Below are 20,869 nucleotides of genomic sequence, written 5' to 3'. Positions count from 1 at the left end.
CTAACCCTGGAACTGACAAGTACCTGAAAAATAAGAAAGTGGGTCAGGCCCACATGCAAGTCCTATTCTACTACAATCCATACAGAAACCCGATACGCAGATACATCCTAAATAGCTCAACAATATCTAGAGTAGTCCACATATGTACAAGTACACACTATAGGACGCTCACTAGTCCAATAGGTCTGTCTCAGCCTGAGTAGAGATACCATGAAAATCGCACATAATGTGGTCATGAGTACCTAGACCTACCAGGGAACAACACCTCTGTCTAGATATCCATCCTAGGCGATATACGCACCCTAACCATGGTCCTGAGACTCAAGCTCATATCATGGTACCATAATAATATATATAAAGTCCGTTTAAGGTATGTCATTCAAAAGGTTTATTGACCTGACACATAGTTATAAGTAGGACTTAACCTTTGTAGTTAATCCATCTTATTTCAGAATAGGTGGACTTAGTGTTTTGAACTAATCCATCCCTAGTATATGTAGGTCTTAATGTTTTGAACTAAGTCATCCCTAATATGCCACCATCCCATACCGGTGCATATACATATATGTAAGTAGGACTTAACTTTTATAATTAATCCAACTTATTTCAGAATAGGTAAGACTTAACTTCTTTAGTTAATCCGTCCCTAGAATGTCACCGCCCCATACCGGTGTATTAAACCAAACAAAGATGCATACAATTATAAATACATCCATTGATCTCATTTAGCCATGATATAAAATATGGACACAATCATTGCATATTATTTAGCCATAATAATAAATCTAAATAGCATGCATATAATTTATTTTATACAAATTATCAGGCATCTCAAATAGACTATCTAACATCCACAAAATAATTAAACTATTTCAATTCTGTTGATTGATTCAAAATAGTTTAAAACAATACCCATAAATTAACCATTAAGATAATTTTATTCCAAACCTAGCATATTATTGTATATTGTACATTCCAGTTAATTTTCGGGTCCAAGAAATTCATTAAAATTATTTAACCAGGCCCAACCATCCCTAGATACCAACGCATGTGCCAAAATCCTACACTGGACAACCCATATGACGATTACAGGAACCAGTAGATGTAAAATCCCAAGTGTTGACTGGTTCGCCTAAACCGGTTGATGTAAAACTCCTAGATGTCAACTGGTTTGCAAAAGTCCACTGAATCCAAAATATGTCAACTGATTCATCATAGATTTCGACTAGTTTAATAACCAGTTGATGTTTTTCCACAAGGAGTCAACCGGTTTCAACCAACCGGTCGATTGAATCACCAAGGTGTCAACCGATTCATGCAAACCGGTCGACGTGTGCACCAAACCGGTTGACCGAACTATGACAGTTCGTCTTCCACGGCTCTGGCGACTATGTCTTCCTCCGTTAAGGTCCTAAGGCTACTGTTTTAAGTCCAGCACAGCCCTAAACATTATGTAAACCTCTTATGCATAATTTAAACAAGTTAAAATCACAACTTATGCGATATACTTTAAACAAAATTCAAACATATACACATACAATTAACATACTGTAATTCAAGTTTTAGCATACATACATGGTTGATTTTAACAACTTAAAGTTCCTAGAGTTTCCCTAGGCATGCACAGAACACAGGTTTAAAGGAAAGAGATAGAAATAGAACTTACCTGTGCAGTTTTGGAAATTAAAACCTTGTCGCCGTCTTCTTTAAGTTTTCCGACGACGTCCGTTCACCGTCGACCTCCTACTGCTTAACCTTCCCTCCTCTTAGGTCTGACCTTTAAGCCACGGCCACAATCCTCACCAAAGTTGCTTTGTTTCTCTCACAACCTCTCTCTGTTTCTCTCTGTCTCTCAATACGTGAATAGGGTTTGTTTGTAACCCTATGCAGACGTATCATGATATATTTATAGGCTTATTTAACACCCTAGTCCACTTCTAACTGGCGACAGAAACCCTAATTAAATTCTAGTCCGTAATGTAAACTAAACATTAACCAACCCGTAATGTAAACCAATTCACGTAATTAAATTACTAACCAATTACTCCAATTAAAGAAAACAAAAATACAATTATAATTAATTCATGTAAATACCATTTAATAAAACAATACATTTAAATAAAACACTTTATCAATTACGTCACATAAGCAATCAAATAAACAATTAATTACACAATAAAACAAACAAGTAAACAATTAAATTAATTAAAAATGCAATTAAACCATTAATTAAAAAAAAAATACCAGGACTATCCTTTTAAAATTAGAGGTATTACAGACACTGGCCCGTTGGTATGTGAGAATCACTTAGAATATGGTTACAAGTTGGTTTTCTAAAAGTAGGGTTTTTCAACACTCCAACCAGTTGGTCCTCACTGTGGAACCGGTTGCTTTTCCTGTGCAAAAACATGCTACAGGAAAAATCCAACCGGTTCTAAAGTGAACTCCAACCAATTGCATTTCCCTGAACCAAAAAGGAAAGTTTGTATTTTTACTGACTTGTGTTACCTTTTGAGTCTGACTTGTAGGAATATTCTAGTACGAAAATTGATGTATTTTCCAACTTTATTAGAATTACATATTTGTCTATGTAAACTCATATTAACATACTTTAATACATGTCTTTTGCTTAAATTTTATCATAACTCTAAAAAAAACTTTTTTTGTGTGAGTTTTTTAGAGTCTTTTTATTTTTGTATTTTTGAGAACACACAGCTATACATAGAGTGTTTTAGGTTTCTTCATTGTTCGATCGGGATTGGCGTGATTGAAGATTTCTTATCTACTAATCGTAAAGCAGAATTTCTTGTAAACTTCAGAAAATCTGTTTTGAAGAATATGAGAAAAATATCACACTTTGAAGGGATCGAGACACTTGTGGAGTGTTGGTTGATCTACCAACAACTTTTCTACAAAGATCAATGGTAAGTCAAATGTCGAGAACTGTTGGACGGGGGAGTCGCAGAGTCGAGGATCGTCAACGATTGGTTTTTGATAGAGCGATACGGTGTGTGCTTTAGTCAAAATCAATTGTACTTTGCTTCATACATAGTTAATCGATCTTTTTGCTCTGGACATAATTCACAAGATTTTTCCCAGAGTGATTAATTTCTTCTGTCAATCGGGGTTTTCTCGCTAAAAACTTGGCATCACTTTAAACAATTTACTTTATGTTGTGAGTGAATAATTTAAATTTAGTTGAAGAAGTCGAAGTTAAACAAAAATAGAGCAAACGAGCGCTTAGATAAATTTAAATTAAACAAAAATCGAGCAAACAAGCGCTTAGACTTGTTCAACCTCTTCTTGATTGTTTATCCATACTTATATTTCGCAACCATGAGGTTATTATGCAACTCATACAGAGCACTTAATCCAATCAAAATTTGGAACTCCTTAAATGCAAGAAGCAAAATATCAGCCCTTTTTAGGAATATAGGTAACACAATTCATGCAATAACTGTAAAGCAAAATAACATATAGCTCATAACTCACAAGAGACTTGGGAGTCATAAAGGTGCAAATTTTTGACATTGACAATATAGTTCTACAAACTCATATGTACACACACACATATATATATATAGATGCATATATTAATAAGACAAAGTATAAGCTTCCACAATTCACCACCATAGGTCCATACCCATGTCACCGTAGGTACTACTTTTGCCAACAAAGGAGGGTTTGATATTCGTTTAGAAAGAAGTGAATGGAAATCTGATTAGAATATGATTACAAGCACTTCCACTTGAAATACGTCAACTAAAGTTCTCACCATCAACCTTAAGTGGAGTAAAAGTTGACCAAAAAATCCTTTCATTATACACACACACATATATACATATATGCATAATTAACAACACTCCTATGGAGCTCTCCAACTTATCATTTTAGGTCACATGGCTATGGTTTTCCCCCACTAAATGGGCCTCACACCTCACACGCAAAAGAGTAGTGGGCATTTAAGTAGAAGGTGATTTGCTAATTCCCTTTCATTATATTTAATTTCCCTAAAGTTATTTTCTTCAGGGAATCCTAAAAGATAGCTCCTTTTGATTAAGGATAAGAGTTATCCATCTTCTTCACTTTAATTTGTTGTTAATTTTTTTTTTTTTTTTTTTTCTGGTAAATTTAAGAATGTGATGATATTTTGGACCGCTTTGAATATTCATTTTGTGTCACATAGGATTATTTAAAAAGTTTGATTGATTTGATTAATTTTGCGTCACATATTTGGAAGTTTGAATGCATAGATAGATAGATAATCACTAAAAATATGGTGGACCCCTCTCTCCCTCTGTCCGATCCAGCACTTCTCAGCAGCATGACCCACCGTGTACACGCAGACGTGTTGCCGTGAACGACTATCCCATGTCTGATGTCTCGGAATAACTGCAGCAGTTTATCCGGGTCCCAGTGTTTGTGATCAACAAGTACTGTTTTGGTGGCCCCATTGGTTCGGATATCATGCGACCGACGTGTCATTATCTCAAAAGGTTGCCATTCGTTTCTGGATGCCATGCTTGAATCTCAAGCGGGAGTCTATGCATCACAGGCAATCATATATCGAAACGTGGTGCATTAGCACTTAGTACTGTGGGGCTGTCCATATACAACTTATACTCCTGCTACTTTTCCAATCTCGATTATCGATGATTGGGCCCCACTCACTTTTGTAGAGTGTGAGAGGCACGTTCCATTTGAGGGTTAAATTATTATTATAAATATTTTTTTTTTTTTTTTTTTTTTTTTTTTTTTTTGGGTGTGGTTTGTCAATTTCAATTGTCCCATCTGGGACGAGATTGAGATCAATTTAATAGAGTTAGTGGTAAATTTTAAATGTTTTTATTATTATGATAGTTAAATAGTTGATTATATTTAAAAATAAATTTATATATATATATTATTTTAAATTTATTCAAATTTAAGTTATTTTTCTTTAAAAATATATATATATATCAGAACGTTTCAAACCCGTCACAATTTCAATGAGATGCGAAAAAAAATGAATTTGAAAAGAGAAAAACATATAGTATAACTTGTGATAAATTAAGTGTTAATTTGTGTTATGTCGATGTAAGAGTATTCTACTAAGTAGATAAATTCTAACTCGACCCATTTAATAATCGTGTTAAGAACTCTCAATGCTAATCCGACCTGTTTATTAAACGAGTTAACGTATTAATCCGTTTAATGACATATTTATCAAAACGAGATATTTAATATTTAATCAAATAATAAATACTACAAAATTTTTGTTACATTTTAACCAAATATTTAAAATAAGAAGAAAAATCCTAAGACATGGTAAAAATTTATGTTAAAATGACTTAATTGTTCATACAAATTGAATTTTAACTGGTTAAATATTATTACATAGGTCATATTCACTATTATAATATATTGAGTTAAACGAGTTTAATTCATCAACCCTGACCCTACACGGTTAAGTAAACGGGTTAATCGTGTTAATTCATTTATGACTTAAATTCATTTAAAATCAATTCAAACTCACTTATTTCGTATCGTGTTCAAATCATGTTAACGAATCTTATCATTATTTGCCACACCTATTATAAACCACAGATTTTGTGATTGGGGGTTAACCCTTTCAGTTAGGGCTGAAAAAAATAACTACTATTATTGTTATATTTGTTGGCCCGTGCTTATCACGTTTGACAATTGTTATTTGCCAATCTCCTTAGCTGATTAGAAAATTTCCATCTAAAAAAACATTGAGCTGTAAAAGCAAAACTATAAATTAACAATTGATGTAAGCAACTCATTAGTTTTTCTTATTTTCAGAATTAACTCCTTTTTATATCATATATGCATGCGTCTACTTGCTGAAAGGACAAATTTGGACCCGGTAAACATCACATGCACGGCAAGAGAAGGGGCAATTGTGTCCTTCCACTACCTCTTTAACAGAATTGCCATTTTCTTAAAACTTGGGCATCAAATGACGCAAAAAAGAAATGGAATTGTTTGATGGAGACTATAAATAATTTCTCATAAAAAGAAAAAATGTGTTATGTCATTAGCATTGAAAGCTAATGTAATGTGTTATGTGTTTATAGATTTCCCTGCCAATTTGTCTCACTATTCCCATTTGACAATAACACCCCTGCAAAATCGCCTTGCTGATCACGTAATTCTATCATTCTATGGGCATACTGTGGAATAGAAAGAACAGTATTCCTCACGAACCTCAACATTTTCAGCACAGCACTCCTATCATTGAACTAGGTTGATTAAGAAATTTAGTGGGCCACCACTAAAGACCTACGTTTGGTCAAACATACACCACCAAGAGTAATCTAAGCCGTTGGATCACTGAGCTATACGGAGTTATCATTTTTGAGATCAGGATGTAGATTTGACACTGATATAAAATTTATGATAGTCATTGCTGCCCAAATACAATGGTGTTGGGCAGGCCACGGTGTATAACAATCTGGTCAAACTAAAAATTCAAATAAGACGAAATCGGATTGGATGGTTTAGTTTAATTGGTCGTAATTTTAAATTTGTGAAATCATAAAAATATGATTTAGTCACGATTTAAAAATTTTTAGGACCGAATTAGACCTAACAGAGCCGTTATATATACATATATATATATATATATATAATATATTATAATATAATTTTACAATTCAAATCATTCACAGAATAAAAGTTTGTAGCAACTATCAATTATATAGTCCACTCTTAATTATCTTAGGTATTATCAATTTATTATATATATTTATATATTTAAAGTGGCTAAATTGAATTGTGGCTGATTGTTGTTGAATTAGTAATTCAAAATATATTAGGTTATTACCAATTCTGAATTTGTATATTAATAGTTCTGGATGTGTTAATAACTTTTTATTATTGTGCATGTGTATAATATGAATACTTCTGTAAAAAAAAAAATTGTGAAACCGAATCGAACCAAACTGGTTTTTCACGATTTTGTTTGGTTTGGTTTCTTTGGTCAAATGGTTCGGTTTGATTCCAAATTTTATGAATCCGTTAGAATTGATTTGGTTCAAAAAAACTATTAAATCGATCCAAATCGAACCGTGTGCACCCTTAGGGCAAGCCTCTAAACGGGTCCAATTCGAATGGGATCAAAGGTGATCCATTTGAATTCGATAAGGTTATTTTTTTATTTGATTCAATTTAATAATTTAAACGGGTAAAAATGATACTTAAAAAATAATAAATAAAATATGAAAGAAAAAGGTAATGAAAATTAAACTCTTTAAACTTGAAAGTATTTTGATGATATATAAATATTATATATTATAAACTTGAATTTTTATTAGATCGGATAATTATAATATTTAAACTTGAATTTTTATTGAATCGAATAATTATAATTCATATTTGATTTATTTACTTAACGGTTGAGATCAAAATCGGATCCGTGTTTTGTATACAACTTTTGGTGGATGGGCAAAGCACACTATCATTTCTAAAGGCCCTCCCACTACCAAATACGCATGATTCTGGCTTCATATGAGAGAGAGAAGAGAGAGGAAAAAGTTCCTGGAAGAAGGTTATAAAGTATAAACAACAGCTCTCTGATTCATATCAACACACACACACACGACTATTTTATATTGAAAAAGGTTTTCTATTCTGTGAGAAGAAGAAAGAGCTAAAGACAAATACAGAGGTGGGGATATTGGTTCTTTGTAGAGAGAGACACATAGGGGTTGTGATTGCTCAAGTACTACCATATGATTTGGTGTGTTGTTGGGTTGAACCCATTTTCACTTTGTTCTGGTCATCTCCATTATTGACAATATGTACAGCTTTACTACTTATTTCAACTGGTTTTCGCCTCTTAGTCTATACACGAACTCTATCGTTAATTCTTCTCGAATCTTCTTTCATTAGCGTTCTTTGCCTTCTGGGTTTGTTGAAAAAGTTAAAAAAAAAGGCAGTGTTTTCAGTGCGCAAAGGCTAAAAGTTTGTTCTGTGCTTGATTTTCTTATCTGGGTCTTTGAAATTTCTGTTCCGAAGATGACAGTGGAGGAAATTAGAGGAAGCTCGGGTGGTGGAAATGGGAACGATGATAGATTTCCGGTGGGTATGCGTGTTCTTGCCGTCGACGATGACCCCACTTGTTTGATGCTATTGGAGGGTTTGCTTCGGAAATGCCAGTATCAGGGTTTGACCCTTCTCTGTTTGATTTCTCTTGACATGAATCTGTATTTGATTGATCAAAGATGGGTTCTTTTTTATGTTGCTAGTTGATTTTTTTATTTTTTTTATTTTTTCTTTTAAATCCAATTTGGTATTTCTTTGAAGTTCAATTGAAGTTTTGATGAGTAGATGTCAATTTTGGAGTTCTTTTCCATCAATTTTAAAGGGGTGGTTGATTCCTTGCATGGCTGTCAATTTCTCCTCATGAATTTTTGTCAAAGTGTTTTATTTTCCTACTTCTTTTTAAAAAATTCAAAGATTTTGAAAATTTTGATGTTCCATTTTCCTTCTTACTTCCATAATGGCTCAGAATGACAGTTGACTCAGATTTTTTACTTCAACTTTTTAGTTCCTAGAATATTTATGTGTTTGTGTCAAACGTGTGTTCAATTGTCTGCTTTAATTCAAGATTTCTGTGTTCTAATTCTCAGTATATGGTCTCAATTTCTAGTTCAAAATATCTGTTGACTTCGAACCAAAATTTGAGATGCAATCTTGTTATTTATAGAGCATTTGAGAAACTGTGACAAATTTATTTTATTTATTTATTGTTTGGGTTCAGAATTTCTGTTGACTATGTCAGATCTTGTAGTTCCAATTGCAGACTTCTTACAATATTATATGAGATTCTGAAAATTGGGTATTTTGAGTTTCAGTTTTGCACCTTCTAGAAAGTTCAGGAGATTGTGAGAAATGGTTTTTCAGTAATCTTCCTTGATTCCAGTGTGTTCTTAATTTTGATCTTCTTGTATATTTATGAAGGAGTTGCATACTATTTGATTCTGTTTCTATCTCTTAACATTACGATTTTGAATCTATGGTAGACTCAACTTGATTTTTATTTATTAAAATTTCACCTTCTTAAGTGATAACCGGCTGTTGCAGCTACAACGACCAGTCAGGCAAGAACGGCATTGAAGATGTTGAGAGAAAACAGAAATAGATTTGACCTTGTTATCAGTGATGTTCATATGCCAGATATGGATGGGTTTAAGCTTTTGGAGCTTGTTGGTCTTGAAATGGATCTACCTGTCATCAGTAAGCAAGAACTCCATCCCTTATGTATAATGAAGTAAATTTAACATAGATTCAAAAAAAAAATTCTCCTCATTAGTTGAGGTTTAGGTTTCGTATGAGAATTCAGAATTTACTTCAGGTTATTCATTGTAGTCTCTTTGGATATGCAATTTGAGCTTTATATAATATCTAATCCAGGATTAAGGCATGGATTGATTTTAAACTTTTCTTTCATATCTTGAAATGGTCCAGTGTTGTCAGCATACAGTGATACCAAACTTGTAATGAAGGGGATAACCCATGGTGCTTGCGACTACTTGGTAAAACCTGTTAGAATTGAAGAGCTCAGAAACATATGGCAGCATGTAATCAGGAGAAAGAAGGTCGACTCCAGGTCCCAAAACAAGTCGGTTACTCAAGATAGTGCCCAACAGGGAAGTGGAGATGGTGGACTAGGGCCTGCACTGGGAGGTAATGCAGATCAGAATGGGAAGCTCAATAGAAAAAGAAAGGATGAGGAAGAGGAGGATGAAGAGAACGAAAATGAGAATGAGGACCCAGGAGCCCAGAAGAAGCCTAGGGTTGTTTGGTCTATAGAGCTTCATAGGAAGTTTGTTGCAGCTGTTAATCAATTGGGCATTGACAGTGAGTCCTTCATCCCACGTCATTTTATGTTTTGTGCTTCATGTATGAATGTTATCATGGGTTGACTCCCTCTTTTGGTCCTCCTTTTCTTGTTTTTATGCAGAGGCTGTTCCTAAAAGGATTCTTGATATGATGAATGTCAACGGACTTACTAGGGAAAATGTGGCAAGCCATCTCCAGGCATAAATCTTTCCTTATCCTTTCTTGCATCTATTGTGGCTTTAAAAGTTCTATGCCTTCAAATGGAATTCTTTGTATTCTATAATTGTATTGTTTGGCCCAAGGAATAATTTGGATTTTTGGAGTAAACGAAATAAGTATTGTCAGGTGTAGGAAATTGTCAGTATGCTAACAAGTTGGCAAGAGTAAATTGAATTGATTCAAAAATTATGTTAGATTTGAAAGAAGTATATGTTGCATTGTTGCCATTGTTTCACTGTAACATTAGGCAGCTAACTGAATCTTGTCTAATAACTAATAGGGCAAATTACACAAAGGACAACTCAGGTTTTCATCTTATACATGTAGATAGAAGATGCCACAATATAGAAAGGCCTTAAATTTACTGTATGTGGTTAGTGGATTGATATAAATTTACATTTTTGTCCTTAGAGTAAAACTATTTGCTTAATGAAAAAATCTAAAAAAATATGTATTGTTAAAGTTACTGTTTTGCCCCTAAGACTCCTTCACTTTCTTTCCTCTTACAAAACTGTAAAAGGGGTGTCTGGCCATCACGGCAGAGAGGGGATGGGGATGATGCGGATGGAACAAGCGAAAGAGCATCTGGTTTTGAGGATGCTTACACGAACAATCACACACATGCAACCACGCTGTGCCTTGCGTCGGTGATTGACGCCTCGCCCGGCGCTGGAGCCCTCTGCTTCATCGGCTTCGAACCGACGTTGATCTCAGACCCAACTCACCCGATCTTTTCGATTCACCTCCTAACCCTCTCCGACTCGCTCTCTCTCTCAAAATCCCTCCACGATGCCACCGTTCTTTGGTCGCCGTCGAAGATGGAGTCCGTACGGGTCAAGTCCTCTCTATTGGGCATAACGACAGGGCTAAGGGCAAGGCTCGGAATTTGATAACTCAGTCACAGATTGTGGTTGTTGCGGTGTGGTAGCGTGCAGTTGAGGCGGCGTGTGGTTGTGGCGACGTCTTCTTTGACCCAGAGACGGTGTGCTTGATGTGGTGGCAGTGTGTGGTGGGTGCATTGTGGCGGCGGTGTAAGGTTTTGTGGTCAATTTAGCAGTTTTTTCTGTAATTTCAGGCATGTTGTGCCAATTTTCAGGAATTTGAGAAATAAATAGACATGGGTGGAATTAAAAACACGGTTTTGTAAGGGGAAATAAAGTGGAGTCTTGGGGGCAAAACCGTAACTTTAACAATACACAAAAAAAATTAGATTCATTAAACAAATAGTTTAACTCTAAGGACAAAAATGTAAATTCTTATCAATCCACTAATCACAAACAGTTAATTTGGGACCTTTCTGTTATATTGTGGCATCTTCTATTTACATGTACAAGATGAAAACCTGAGGGGTCCTTTGTGTAATTTGCCCTAACTAATAATAAGAGATAACCTTAGTTTCTATTCCATCATGGAAAGTAAAGGAGAATCCCTGCCCCCACCTACCAAAATGCGCCAAAAATAATGAATAAATAAAATAAATCACCTCACCAAGAAAGTATGAAACATGGGCTGACTGGCTTCACTTGGGAAGGTAATTCATTATCAAGGACAGGGATTTCTGATTTCAATTTAGTCCCTGTCCAAATAATTTTGGAGTTTCATTAATATTTAGCATGGCTGGCTCCAAATATTTGCGTGCTTAAAATTGCACTTATAGTATACACCATAAAAACTCTTTACAAATGAATTAACAACTGGACTTATTTGAAAATTTTGAGAAATATTGTCATAATGCTCCCCTTGAAGCTTACCGTTCTGATTCTGTTACAGAAATATAGGCTTTACTTGAAAAGGATCAGTTCTGTGGCAAACCAGCAAGCTAACTTGGTTGCTGCATTAGGATGTAAAGATTCCTCTTATATGCGCAGTGGTTCATTCGATGGACTCGGAGATTTTAGAAGTTTGGCTGGGTCAGGAAGGCTTCCAAATTCTGCCTTGTCATCATATTCACCAGGTGGGATTCTTGGTAGATTAAACACCCCTGCTGGTGTGAGCCTCCGTAGCCTCAGTTCTCCTGCACTGATTCAACCAAGTCATACCCAAATCTCAAGCAACTCCATTAATAATATTGGGAAGTTCCAGCCTGTTGTTTCGCCTGCAAACCAAATTGGAAGTTTGTTTCATGGGATTCCAGCATCATCGGAGCTTGACCATTTGCAACAGAGCAAGTGTTCCAATGGAGATTTCAATTCAACTGCTGATCTAACTAACTTTGCAGCTGCCAGTACATATGCAGACAGCAGTGTTGTAGTTGGTAGTTCAAGTAACTCTCTAGTCAGTGCCCCTAACAATCCTCTGATGCTACAAGGGAACCCACAACAAACACATATTGGGGAAGGATTTGGAAATCAGTCTTCTTTCAAAAGGGCTTCTTTCAACTCGGAACCTTTCAATGTTGGTGTCAGTGGTGCTTCTAATTTCCGGGATAATGGTAGCTGTAATGTGAATTGGCAGAGTCCCATTCAACTATCAAATTTTTCTTCAAATTCTTTGCCATTAAACGAACCTTTCCATCATAATCAGTTGCAACCTAATAGCTTAAGAGAAAATGCTTCCTCAATTGGCCCTCAGGTTCGGAGTAGCCAACTCGAATTTTCTTCTATCATTACACCTTCAGCACCTCTAGAGGATTCCAGAGGAGAGATGCTTTGCCACGCATTGGTTGGTGATAATCTTCAGAATATGAACCAAGCAACAAACCAAAGGTGGAGAGAACATAAAGAGGATTACACCCACAACTCAAATAAAATTTTCAGCACCTTAAGTTCTTTGGTTCCCGCCAGTGGTGTTGTGGGCCCCTTAAGCCAGAGTTTGGACCAAAATAATGGAATCTGCAATGTCGGCCAATCAAATAGTGGTGCTTCATCTCTGGTGCAGCATGGTGAGGTTGAGAGATCAGCTATGGACTCAAAGATGAGTGCCACGGAAGATTACCTTTTGGAGCAAACAAAGTTGCAGGGTGGTTTTGCTCCTAATAATTATGACTCGTTGGATGATCTAGTGAATGCAATGATCAAACGGGTACGAAAATATATCTAGCATTGTCTATATCAATTTCATACGTGATGTGTCTTCTTTTGCTTTGCCCTTATTCATTATTTTGAAATGTTGATTCAATGAATACCATATTAGAATTCAAGAAAAAAAAAAAAAAAAAAAAAAATCATATTAGTCAGCAAACTGTATAAAAATGTCCTGCTTTATATAATTCGTGCAAACTTCTTTTAGGTATTTTTGTAAACTCCAGCAGTTTTGGATACACAATTTTGCAGTAAAATAGAAAATCATTTTGTTCTTTGCTTAAGTCATACGGCTATTTAATGTCATTACATACAATGTCTCAGGTGAAATCTACTTGGGAAGAGATTCTTTCTGGAAAATGAAAGTCAATTGGTTGTCATTTTGAATAAATATATAGGTAAATTTTTCTAAGATAATTTACTTAGAACTAACAGGAGAAAATAGGGGTATTTGTAAGAAAAGTATTGGCGTCGTGCTAAATCAATGAACTTCATTAAATTAGAAGAATCCAATTTGGAATTTTGATGATTATGGCTCTCCAATCTACATGAGGTTGCAAATATGTTGCAGTATGAGTCATGGAATCACCAATGCTTTCACATGATTAATTTCGATACAACTAATATCTTATTTTAATGGACACTATTCATCTAAAGGTCAAAAGATACCCTTTAGAAATTGAAACTACCTGATCAAGTTTATACAAAGCTACTCCTATATTACAGTTAGTACGACGGTTTAGAGTATGTAGCTTATCACGCTCTCTTCCCTCTTCACTGTAGTAAAATGATTACCGTTCCAAGTAACATCTGACTTCCCAGGTTATATAAGAGACCAATGCTTTTTAAATCATCTCTATTTGACTTCCCTTTTTATTTTATTTATTTATTTATTTTTATGTATCTTGTTTCCTCCAACCCTGCAAAGTTGGCTTAAATGAAATTAGTTTCATTGCTAAAACAATTTTCATTCCTTCATGACGCATTTGTTTGTTCATTCTTTCAATTGTGATCAAGAATACCCCTGGCAAGCAAGTGCTATCTGGTCAGGTTCAAAAATTGAACATCTTGCTCGATGTGGGAGAAGGAAGAAATAGAAAATGAAGCTCTCCCTCTCCCCCGATGATCGAGTGCCTTGGTGGCAGAAGGATGTCTTGTCATTTCCTTGTCTTGTATATACTTCATAGAAATCGTTGTTTTCAGTATAAAAATCAAAACCTCTATAAATTTGAGAATACAGGAAATTTTGTGTACTTTATGGGTGAATGGTTATCACGACTACTTTTTAGAAGGAAGGAAATTAAGTTAAAAATAAAATAAATGTTAGTTGCACTGATGCTGCTTTTTATTGCTTTTAGTTGAATGGTTTACCTCTTTGATTTTGTATGTTTAGATGTCAGTGTAATCTAGTATTTTAAAAGAAGCCTGTTAACCTTGGTACATTACCATGTAATCTTTGTAGATTTTTTTTTTTTTTTCCCCCCCCATTTTCCTTATCTTTTTAATAAAGGACTGGAGTATGTGATGCAGGAACAAGAAGGAACAATGCTGATGAACGGAGAATTTGGATTTGATACTTGCTCGTTTGGCTCATGTTTGTGAGATTCCTGTAAGCTGCTGCTTATATCTAGAGAAAAGAGGAGGTATCAACAGATAAGTTCACTCCACGAGGAGTTTGTATCAATATGTAACTTTTTTCTGCATTTCTCTGTGTATCCTTCCAATTTTATCCCGTTATCAAAGTTCTATTTCATGTGGGTTTCTAATGCCATGTGGGTTTCTTAAATCTTTCAATGTCTCGACATCTTGAGGGAACAATGCCATTAGAATATCTCAAACTCTGAAGAACTTTTCTTTTATTTCAATTGCAAAGTGACTGACCTCCAGATATGACATGATGAGAGTTATGGTACTGTGTTAATTGTGAAGCGTAGGAGCATTAGTTGCTGGTAGTTTTACCCTTGCATTATATTAAGTATTGGCACGACGATGCAGGATGCCATAGATTGTTCTATTAGGTGCTCCCTTAAATGGTGTTTGGCCACTCCTCTCCCTGCATCAACGTTCTCGTTCGTTTGCTCGTCCTCGAGTTTATATGAAGGTTCTTTTTTAGTGAGAAGCAACAGAAGCTTTTGCTGTTTTATGAGATGAAGCACGATCATAGTAAAATATTAGATAACAAGAGATGTGGCGATGGCTGCCACAAAATTACAATCCGTTAAAACTGGGCATATACATGTTTCCCTTCGCATACAACTCCCTAATACCCACCACACATAGCTTCCTTGCTAATTTCATGAATTTTTATGGGGATGGTATGGTAATAGTAAGGTTGCAAGAGCCACCGGAGTGATTGGGTTATTTTTCGTATTTGGTAGCATGTGTTCAAGCCTTATACTCTCTCCCTTTTCTCTAACAACTAATTACTAATCTCTAATGTTCTTGCCCTAATGAAAAATGGGAGTAGCAAGGTGCTTTTATTTTGAAAATAATGTACCCAAAAAAAAAAAAAAAAAAAAAAAAGAAGGATTTGGAGTTATTGGTTCGGGCTAAAAGCCTGTTTGATATTAACTTTTGCTTTTGCTTTTACATTTAACTTATAAGTTAGTGTTTGTATTTCTTAAATGCTTTTTGACAAATTATTTGCTGAAACTCTCCTACTACTGGAATAACTAGTTTGCCCTTAAAAATAGTACATTATTCTATAATAAGCCACACTGTCAATTCAGCATGATTGATTGGAAAAGTTATTACACAAAGGTCAATTATCAAATGGAACAACATTTAATTTATAAGAAAATAAAAAATAATGACCATAAAATCATTGCATTGCAACTATCTCAACAAATTCATCAATGGCTATGTACAATCTTTAAAGAACAGAACAAATAAAGAATTAGAAAGAACAACACTCCTATCAATATTCGATACTGTTTCTTGCAGCACATCTGATTGTCAAATGTCCTGATGGTATAGAGATAGAAAGGGTTGGATTGCACCCAGAAAAGACAGAAAGGTTTGGATTGCATCTTCTACAGGGTTGTATAGTCTAAAGCATGCCACATCTTATTTTGCGGGATGTTCATCTCCAGTTCCATGGCACAACCTGGTATGGCAGTCTCCCACAATCTCTCGAGTGAAGTTCAATTTATGGTTAACAGTGCAATCTAGACTTTCAACCCGCGATAACAAATCAATGGCACATCTCCACAATCTATGTGTCTTAGGCCAAAACCACACAGAATCACGTGATCACTTATTCTTTAATTGCTGCTTCATATCGCAAATTTGGAGATAAACTCGAGATAAATGCCAATTTTACACCCAAATTTGCAATTGGGACATCCTAGTTCTATGGATTAGCAATCGATGGAGGTCAAATTCTGCACCAAACCTGTTTCGCAAAGTTTACCTCTCATCTGTAGTCTACCACACGTGGGAGGAAACAAATGACCGAATGGGTTCTCTTGGCAAAAATCTGCTTCACCATCACTTATATTCTCAAGCTTGGGTTCTTTAAGGACTGAGTTGTTACAAGACCCATAAGTGAGTGACTGGAATCTCTCGCGTTCTTGCTCCCTTCTTCCTCCAAGACCACCGGACCGAGCATCGTGATGATATGAAAACCATGAACGACTATATTAGCCGTTAATTTAGGTTATTTGTTTTGGTTTTGGGGCTAGGCCTCATTGTTTTTGGATGGTTGTAATTCTTGTTTTCAGCCATTTATTTGGGCTTTTGCTTCCCAGTTCTCTGGGCTGTTTGGCCGAAGGCCCGCATGTAATTATACTTTATATATTCAGTTGTTTAATCTTTTGGGGAAAAATAAAAATTTCAACAAAATACGTGGAGTGATGACCTTTTTCATTGCAAGTAATTATGAGATTGCCAATAAATGCAAACTAAACTTCGAAGTTAAATTTTTTACATTTCAATACACTAGGTATGAATATAGAGAGAAAAAAAAAAATACAGAGGATAAATTTTTAACATTTTAATGCACTTGGTATGATGGAAATACCACACAATTCTTGAATGACTTTTTCTTATACAAAGTAACATATTTTTGTAGTGGTAATAGAAATGGCGAAGATAAATAATGAAGGTAATTAATTATTGAGGCACTGTGATATTGGAAGAAATTAATAAAAATGGTTACAATCTTTCTGTGGGTCTGTGAAAGTCTCTGTGAGCTACTAGGCAGACAACAGTCAAGAAATTATTAAATATAATATGATTGTAATGGTAAAATGTACTATAATATATACACTTGACTAATTGTATAATGGCATATTAAATGTTTAAAAGTATCAACCAAGCAACCGTAGAAAAAATGACATCCTGAAAATTAAAGCAAAAAAACCAAACGATAATATTCTGAAAAATGCGGTAACTGTTTCTATTGAACACATTAAACATAGACATAGGACTAATTTGGAAGATTAAACAGCAAAGAAACCAGAAGCGTTTTAGTGTGACAACTCCAATATTGTCATACAAGTTACAACCATAAACCATAACCCTTAAGTGAGAATAAATTGTAATAAATTATAGTATAAAATATATATTGACTAATTGCATTGTAATTGTTAATTGCAATTATAATATAACATATATGGAATTGTAATTGTAAATTACAATTTTAATGCTTGACTATAAATTATTATTGTAAATAATTGGATTAGTTCGGTTCCATTTGAAAGGGTCTACCGAAATTAAATGATTTCTCAATTTTGGAACCCAAATCAGAATTGAACCTTTGAAGAACCGAACTGATTCTACCGATTCTTTGTATGCCCTATTAGAATTAAGCCATTTTTTCGAGTGTTGACTAGAATGAATAAACTAGCCTGATAATGATTTATGTGTTTCTGACATTCAAATACAGATGAAACAACATAAAAATTGAAACTCACTATTTGTTATAATAAATGAATACCGGAGAATCATATAAATGAACATTCTATGTAAAAAAAAAAAAAAAAACTATTAGGTATTTATTTTCATATTTGATAAAGACTTTTATTATTATCTTTAAAGAAAATCTTTTTAAGTTTTACATAAATTGAACTCGCGCCATCAAGTCTATAATTATTATAAATTATTAATTAATTAGGACTTATATAATAAAGTTTTAATTAAACGCATAAGTAGATTTATTTAATTTTTTTGGCTATGAAGCACTATATACATGTGATCATATATATGAATCATATGAATATATGATGTGCTTGTTGGAACTAAAGTTCTAGTTAGGATGTTTAAAAATGAATCCAACAATATATATATATATATATCAGATTTTATGCCCTTCCTCATGTAACACATCAATAATTCAATACTCATGAAAACGAATTCACAAGTAATAGTTCAAATTCAATTTAATTAGAAAAAAAAAAAAAGATTAAAATGGAAAATTTATTGCTCACTAAGAGATAAATACATAAATATAATGCAAAATGTATACATCCCTGTAACTTAAGCATGAAGTTACATAAATTCTAGAATGACCCATAGAATCTGGCACATTGCAAAGATTCACACCGCACACCTGTAAGGTACACGTTTAGCGCCCACAATCACATCCCACGCTATATAACCCCACCTCTTCACCTTATCAACACACAAAGAAAAACCCACGAAACACACACACATTTCAATTTCAAACCCTAAATCTCTCTTTTTTCAAACTCTGTTCTCACCGAAGAAAATGGCAAAGAAGGAGATGGAAGTGGTGAAGGGTCTAGATCTACAGAGGTACATGGGTCGCTGGTATGAAATAGCTTCATTCCCGTCAAGGTTTCAACCCAAAAGTGGCATCAACACTAGGGCTACTTACACTTTGAAAGAAGATGGTACTGTGAATGTCCTGAATGAGACTTGGACTGATGGCAAGAGAGGCTATATTGAAGGCTCTGCTTACAAGGCTGACCCTTCCAGTGATGAGGCCAAGCTCAAAGTCAAGTTCTATGTCCCTCCATTCTTGCCCATCATTCCTGTTGTTGGGGATTACTGGGTCTTGCTTCTTGATGATGAGTATCAGTATGCTTTGATTGGTCAGCCTAGCAGGAAGTATCTTTGGGTATGTTCCATTCACTATCTTTCGTATTTGTGTGTGTGTGTGAGCGAAACTTTATGCATAGCTCTGTAAATGGCCGGTTTTGTTCAAATTTCAAGTTTCTGGTGACAAATTTTTTTTTGTTCTTCAAATGGGTTCTTGTTAATTTACTCAATTCACCTCTATAAGGGATTTTGTTGAAATTTAATGTTTTGGTCATCATTTTGTATTGGTTTTTCATATAGGTTCTTGTTAATTTGCTCAATTCACATTGGTTAATTTTTTCCCTTCTTGAATAATTAATAGTTGAAATTAAAATTAGGAATTAGTGAAGATGTGATTGAAAAGAGTTGTGTACACTGAGTTTATCTAGAATTGCCTGCTAGGAATATAATATAGTTGATTTTTTTTTTTTTTTTCAGATTTTCCTTGGATAAGTATGAGTTTTTTTTTTTTATATATTTATTTTGTGCTTATTTATGTGTTATTTTGACTATTTACTTATTAATTTTGGGTATTTATTGGATGTTTCTTTTTCATGTGATGTGGTAATTAGTTTGTTTGTTTTCTGTAATATTTTGTTGGTGTTATTTGTTTTTAGATATTATGCAGACAGACCCATCTTGATGAAGAGATATACAATCAGCTTGTGGAGAGAGCCAAAGAGGAAGGGTATGATGTGAGCAAGCTTCAAAAAACAACACAAACCGATCCTCCTCCAGAAGGTGAAGAAAGTAGTTCCACGGACACCAAAGGCATTTGGTGGTTCAAGTCCATTTTTGGAAAATAGGGAATATGCTAATATATGTTTTTAAGATAAAATAAAGGGTTAAAACCCATCCTACCATTATCTTGATCTTTAGAGTGCTGTATTTAGATTTGTTTTTGCTTTATGGTATTGTCAATCTGTGTAAGATAAGTGATGTTGATGCTAGTTTTGAAACATATGAACTATGACGTGTAAGTTTTCTTTGGGGTGGAGTAAATAAGATATTTTATACTTTATATGGTGTTCTAGATACTAATGTTAAGAAACTTGGGAACCAAGGATAAGTATGAACTCCACTCAAGTTTATGTTGGACCTTATCCCCCCTTCATTGAATAAATATAGCTGTCATGGGCCCAAACTAGGATGTGCATAGACAAGTGACAACTATATTCAGTTCAAAGATGATGATATTGCCTACGGATTTCTGTTGGAATTCATGGAACCAAACCCAAATTCCTCACCCTGTACCACCGAGTCCCGTCAAAATTTCGAAATTTGTGGTTTCTCCCGACTGAAAATTCAATGGCATGGGAGATATATTTGTTCAGAGGTTGACCAGAGACCATGGTCTATATTTCTATCTTCAGATTTCTCGAGATTCAGGCTAGCTTGGTATGGTGGAATGAATTGGAATGGAATGAGAATAGAGGTGGAAATGGAATAGAGTGGGAATTATGATTCCCATTCTCTTGTTTTATTGCAAATATAGAATAGAATGTATAAAAGTAAAATAATAATTTCTATTTATTTGTTTGGTTGGATTAAAAATAAAAATGGATTAAATTTATAATATTTTACCTTATTCATCATTTATATTATTTTCTCCAAATTATCTTTATCATTAATAAAAAAATTATTAACTAAAAAATTAACATCAAATTTTTTCCAATCCAGTGGATAGAAGGTATGTAATAATGAGATTGAGGCAATAGATAGAAAGAAAAAGTAGAGAG

General features: G+C 34.4%; 2 protein-coding genes across 2 annotated transcripts; both read left to right on the top strand.

Moving 5' to 3' along the window:
- Nucleotides 1-7,504: 7,504 nt before the first annotated feature.
- Nucleotides 7,505-14,953, top strand: LOC132279774 (two-component response regulator ARR12-like). Its single transcript, XM_059781815.1, has 6 exons — nucleotides 7,505-8,170; nucleotides 9,091-9,243; nucleotides 9,475-9,867; nucleotides 9,971-10,047; nucleotides 11,839-13,089; nucleotides 14,619-14,953. Exons 1-6 carry the CDS (start codon nucleotides 8,023-8,025, stop codon nucleotides 14,688-14,690), a joined length of 2,094 nt encoding a protein of 697 aa, XP_059637798.1. The 5' UTR covers nucleotides 7,505-8,022; the 3' UTR covers nucleotides 14,691-14,953.
- A 3,746-nt stretch (nucleotides 14,954-18,699) lies between these two features.
- On the top strand, nucleotides 18,700-20,151 carry LOC132279773 (temperature-induced lipocalin-1). Its single transcript, XM_059781814.1, has 2 exons — nucleotides 18,700-19,170; nucleotides 19,748-20,151. The coding sequence occupies exons 1-2, from the start codon at nucleotides 18,799-18,801 to the stop codon at nucleotides 19,934-19,936; spliced, it is 561 nt and encodes a 186-aa protein (XP_059637797.1). The 5' UTR covers nucleotides 18,700-18,798; the 3' UTR covers nucleotides 19,937-20,151.
- The last annotated feature ends 718 nt before the right edge of the window (nucleotides 20,152-20,869 follow it).

This window comes from Cornus florida, unplaced genomic scaffold (genome assembly GCF_030987335.1).
Source record: "Cornus florida cultivar Cherokee Brave unplaced genomic scaffold, ASM3098733v1 CherokeeBrave_3.0.0_Hap2_Chr10, whole genome shotgun sequence".
NCBI lineage: Eukaryota > Viridiplantae > Streptophyta > Magnoliopsida > Cornales > Cornaceae > Cornus > Cornus florida.
Note: the sequence above shows the minus strand (reverse complement) of the source record. Positions and strands in the feature narration are given on the sequence as shown.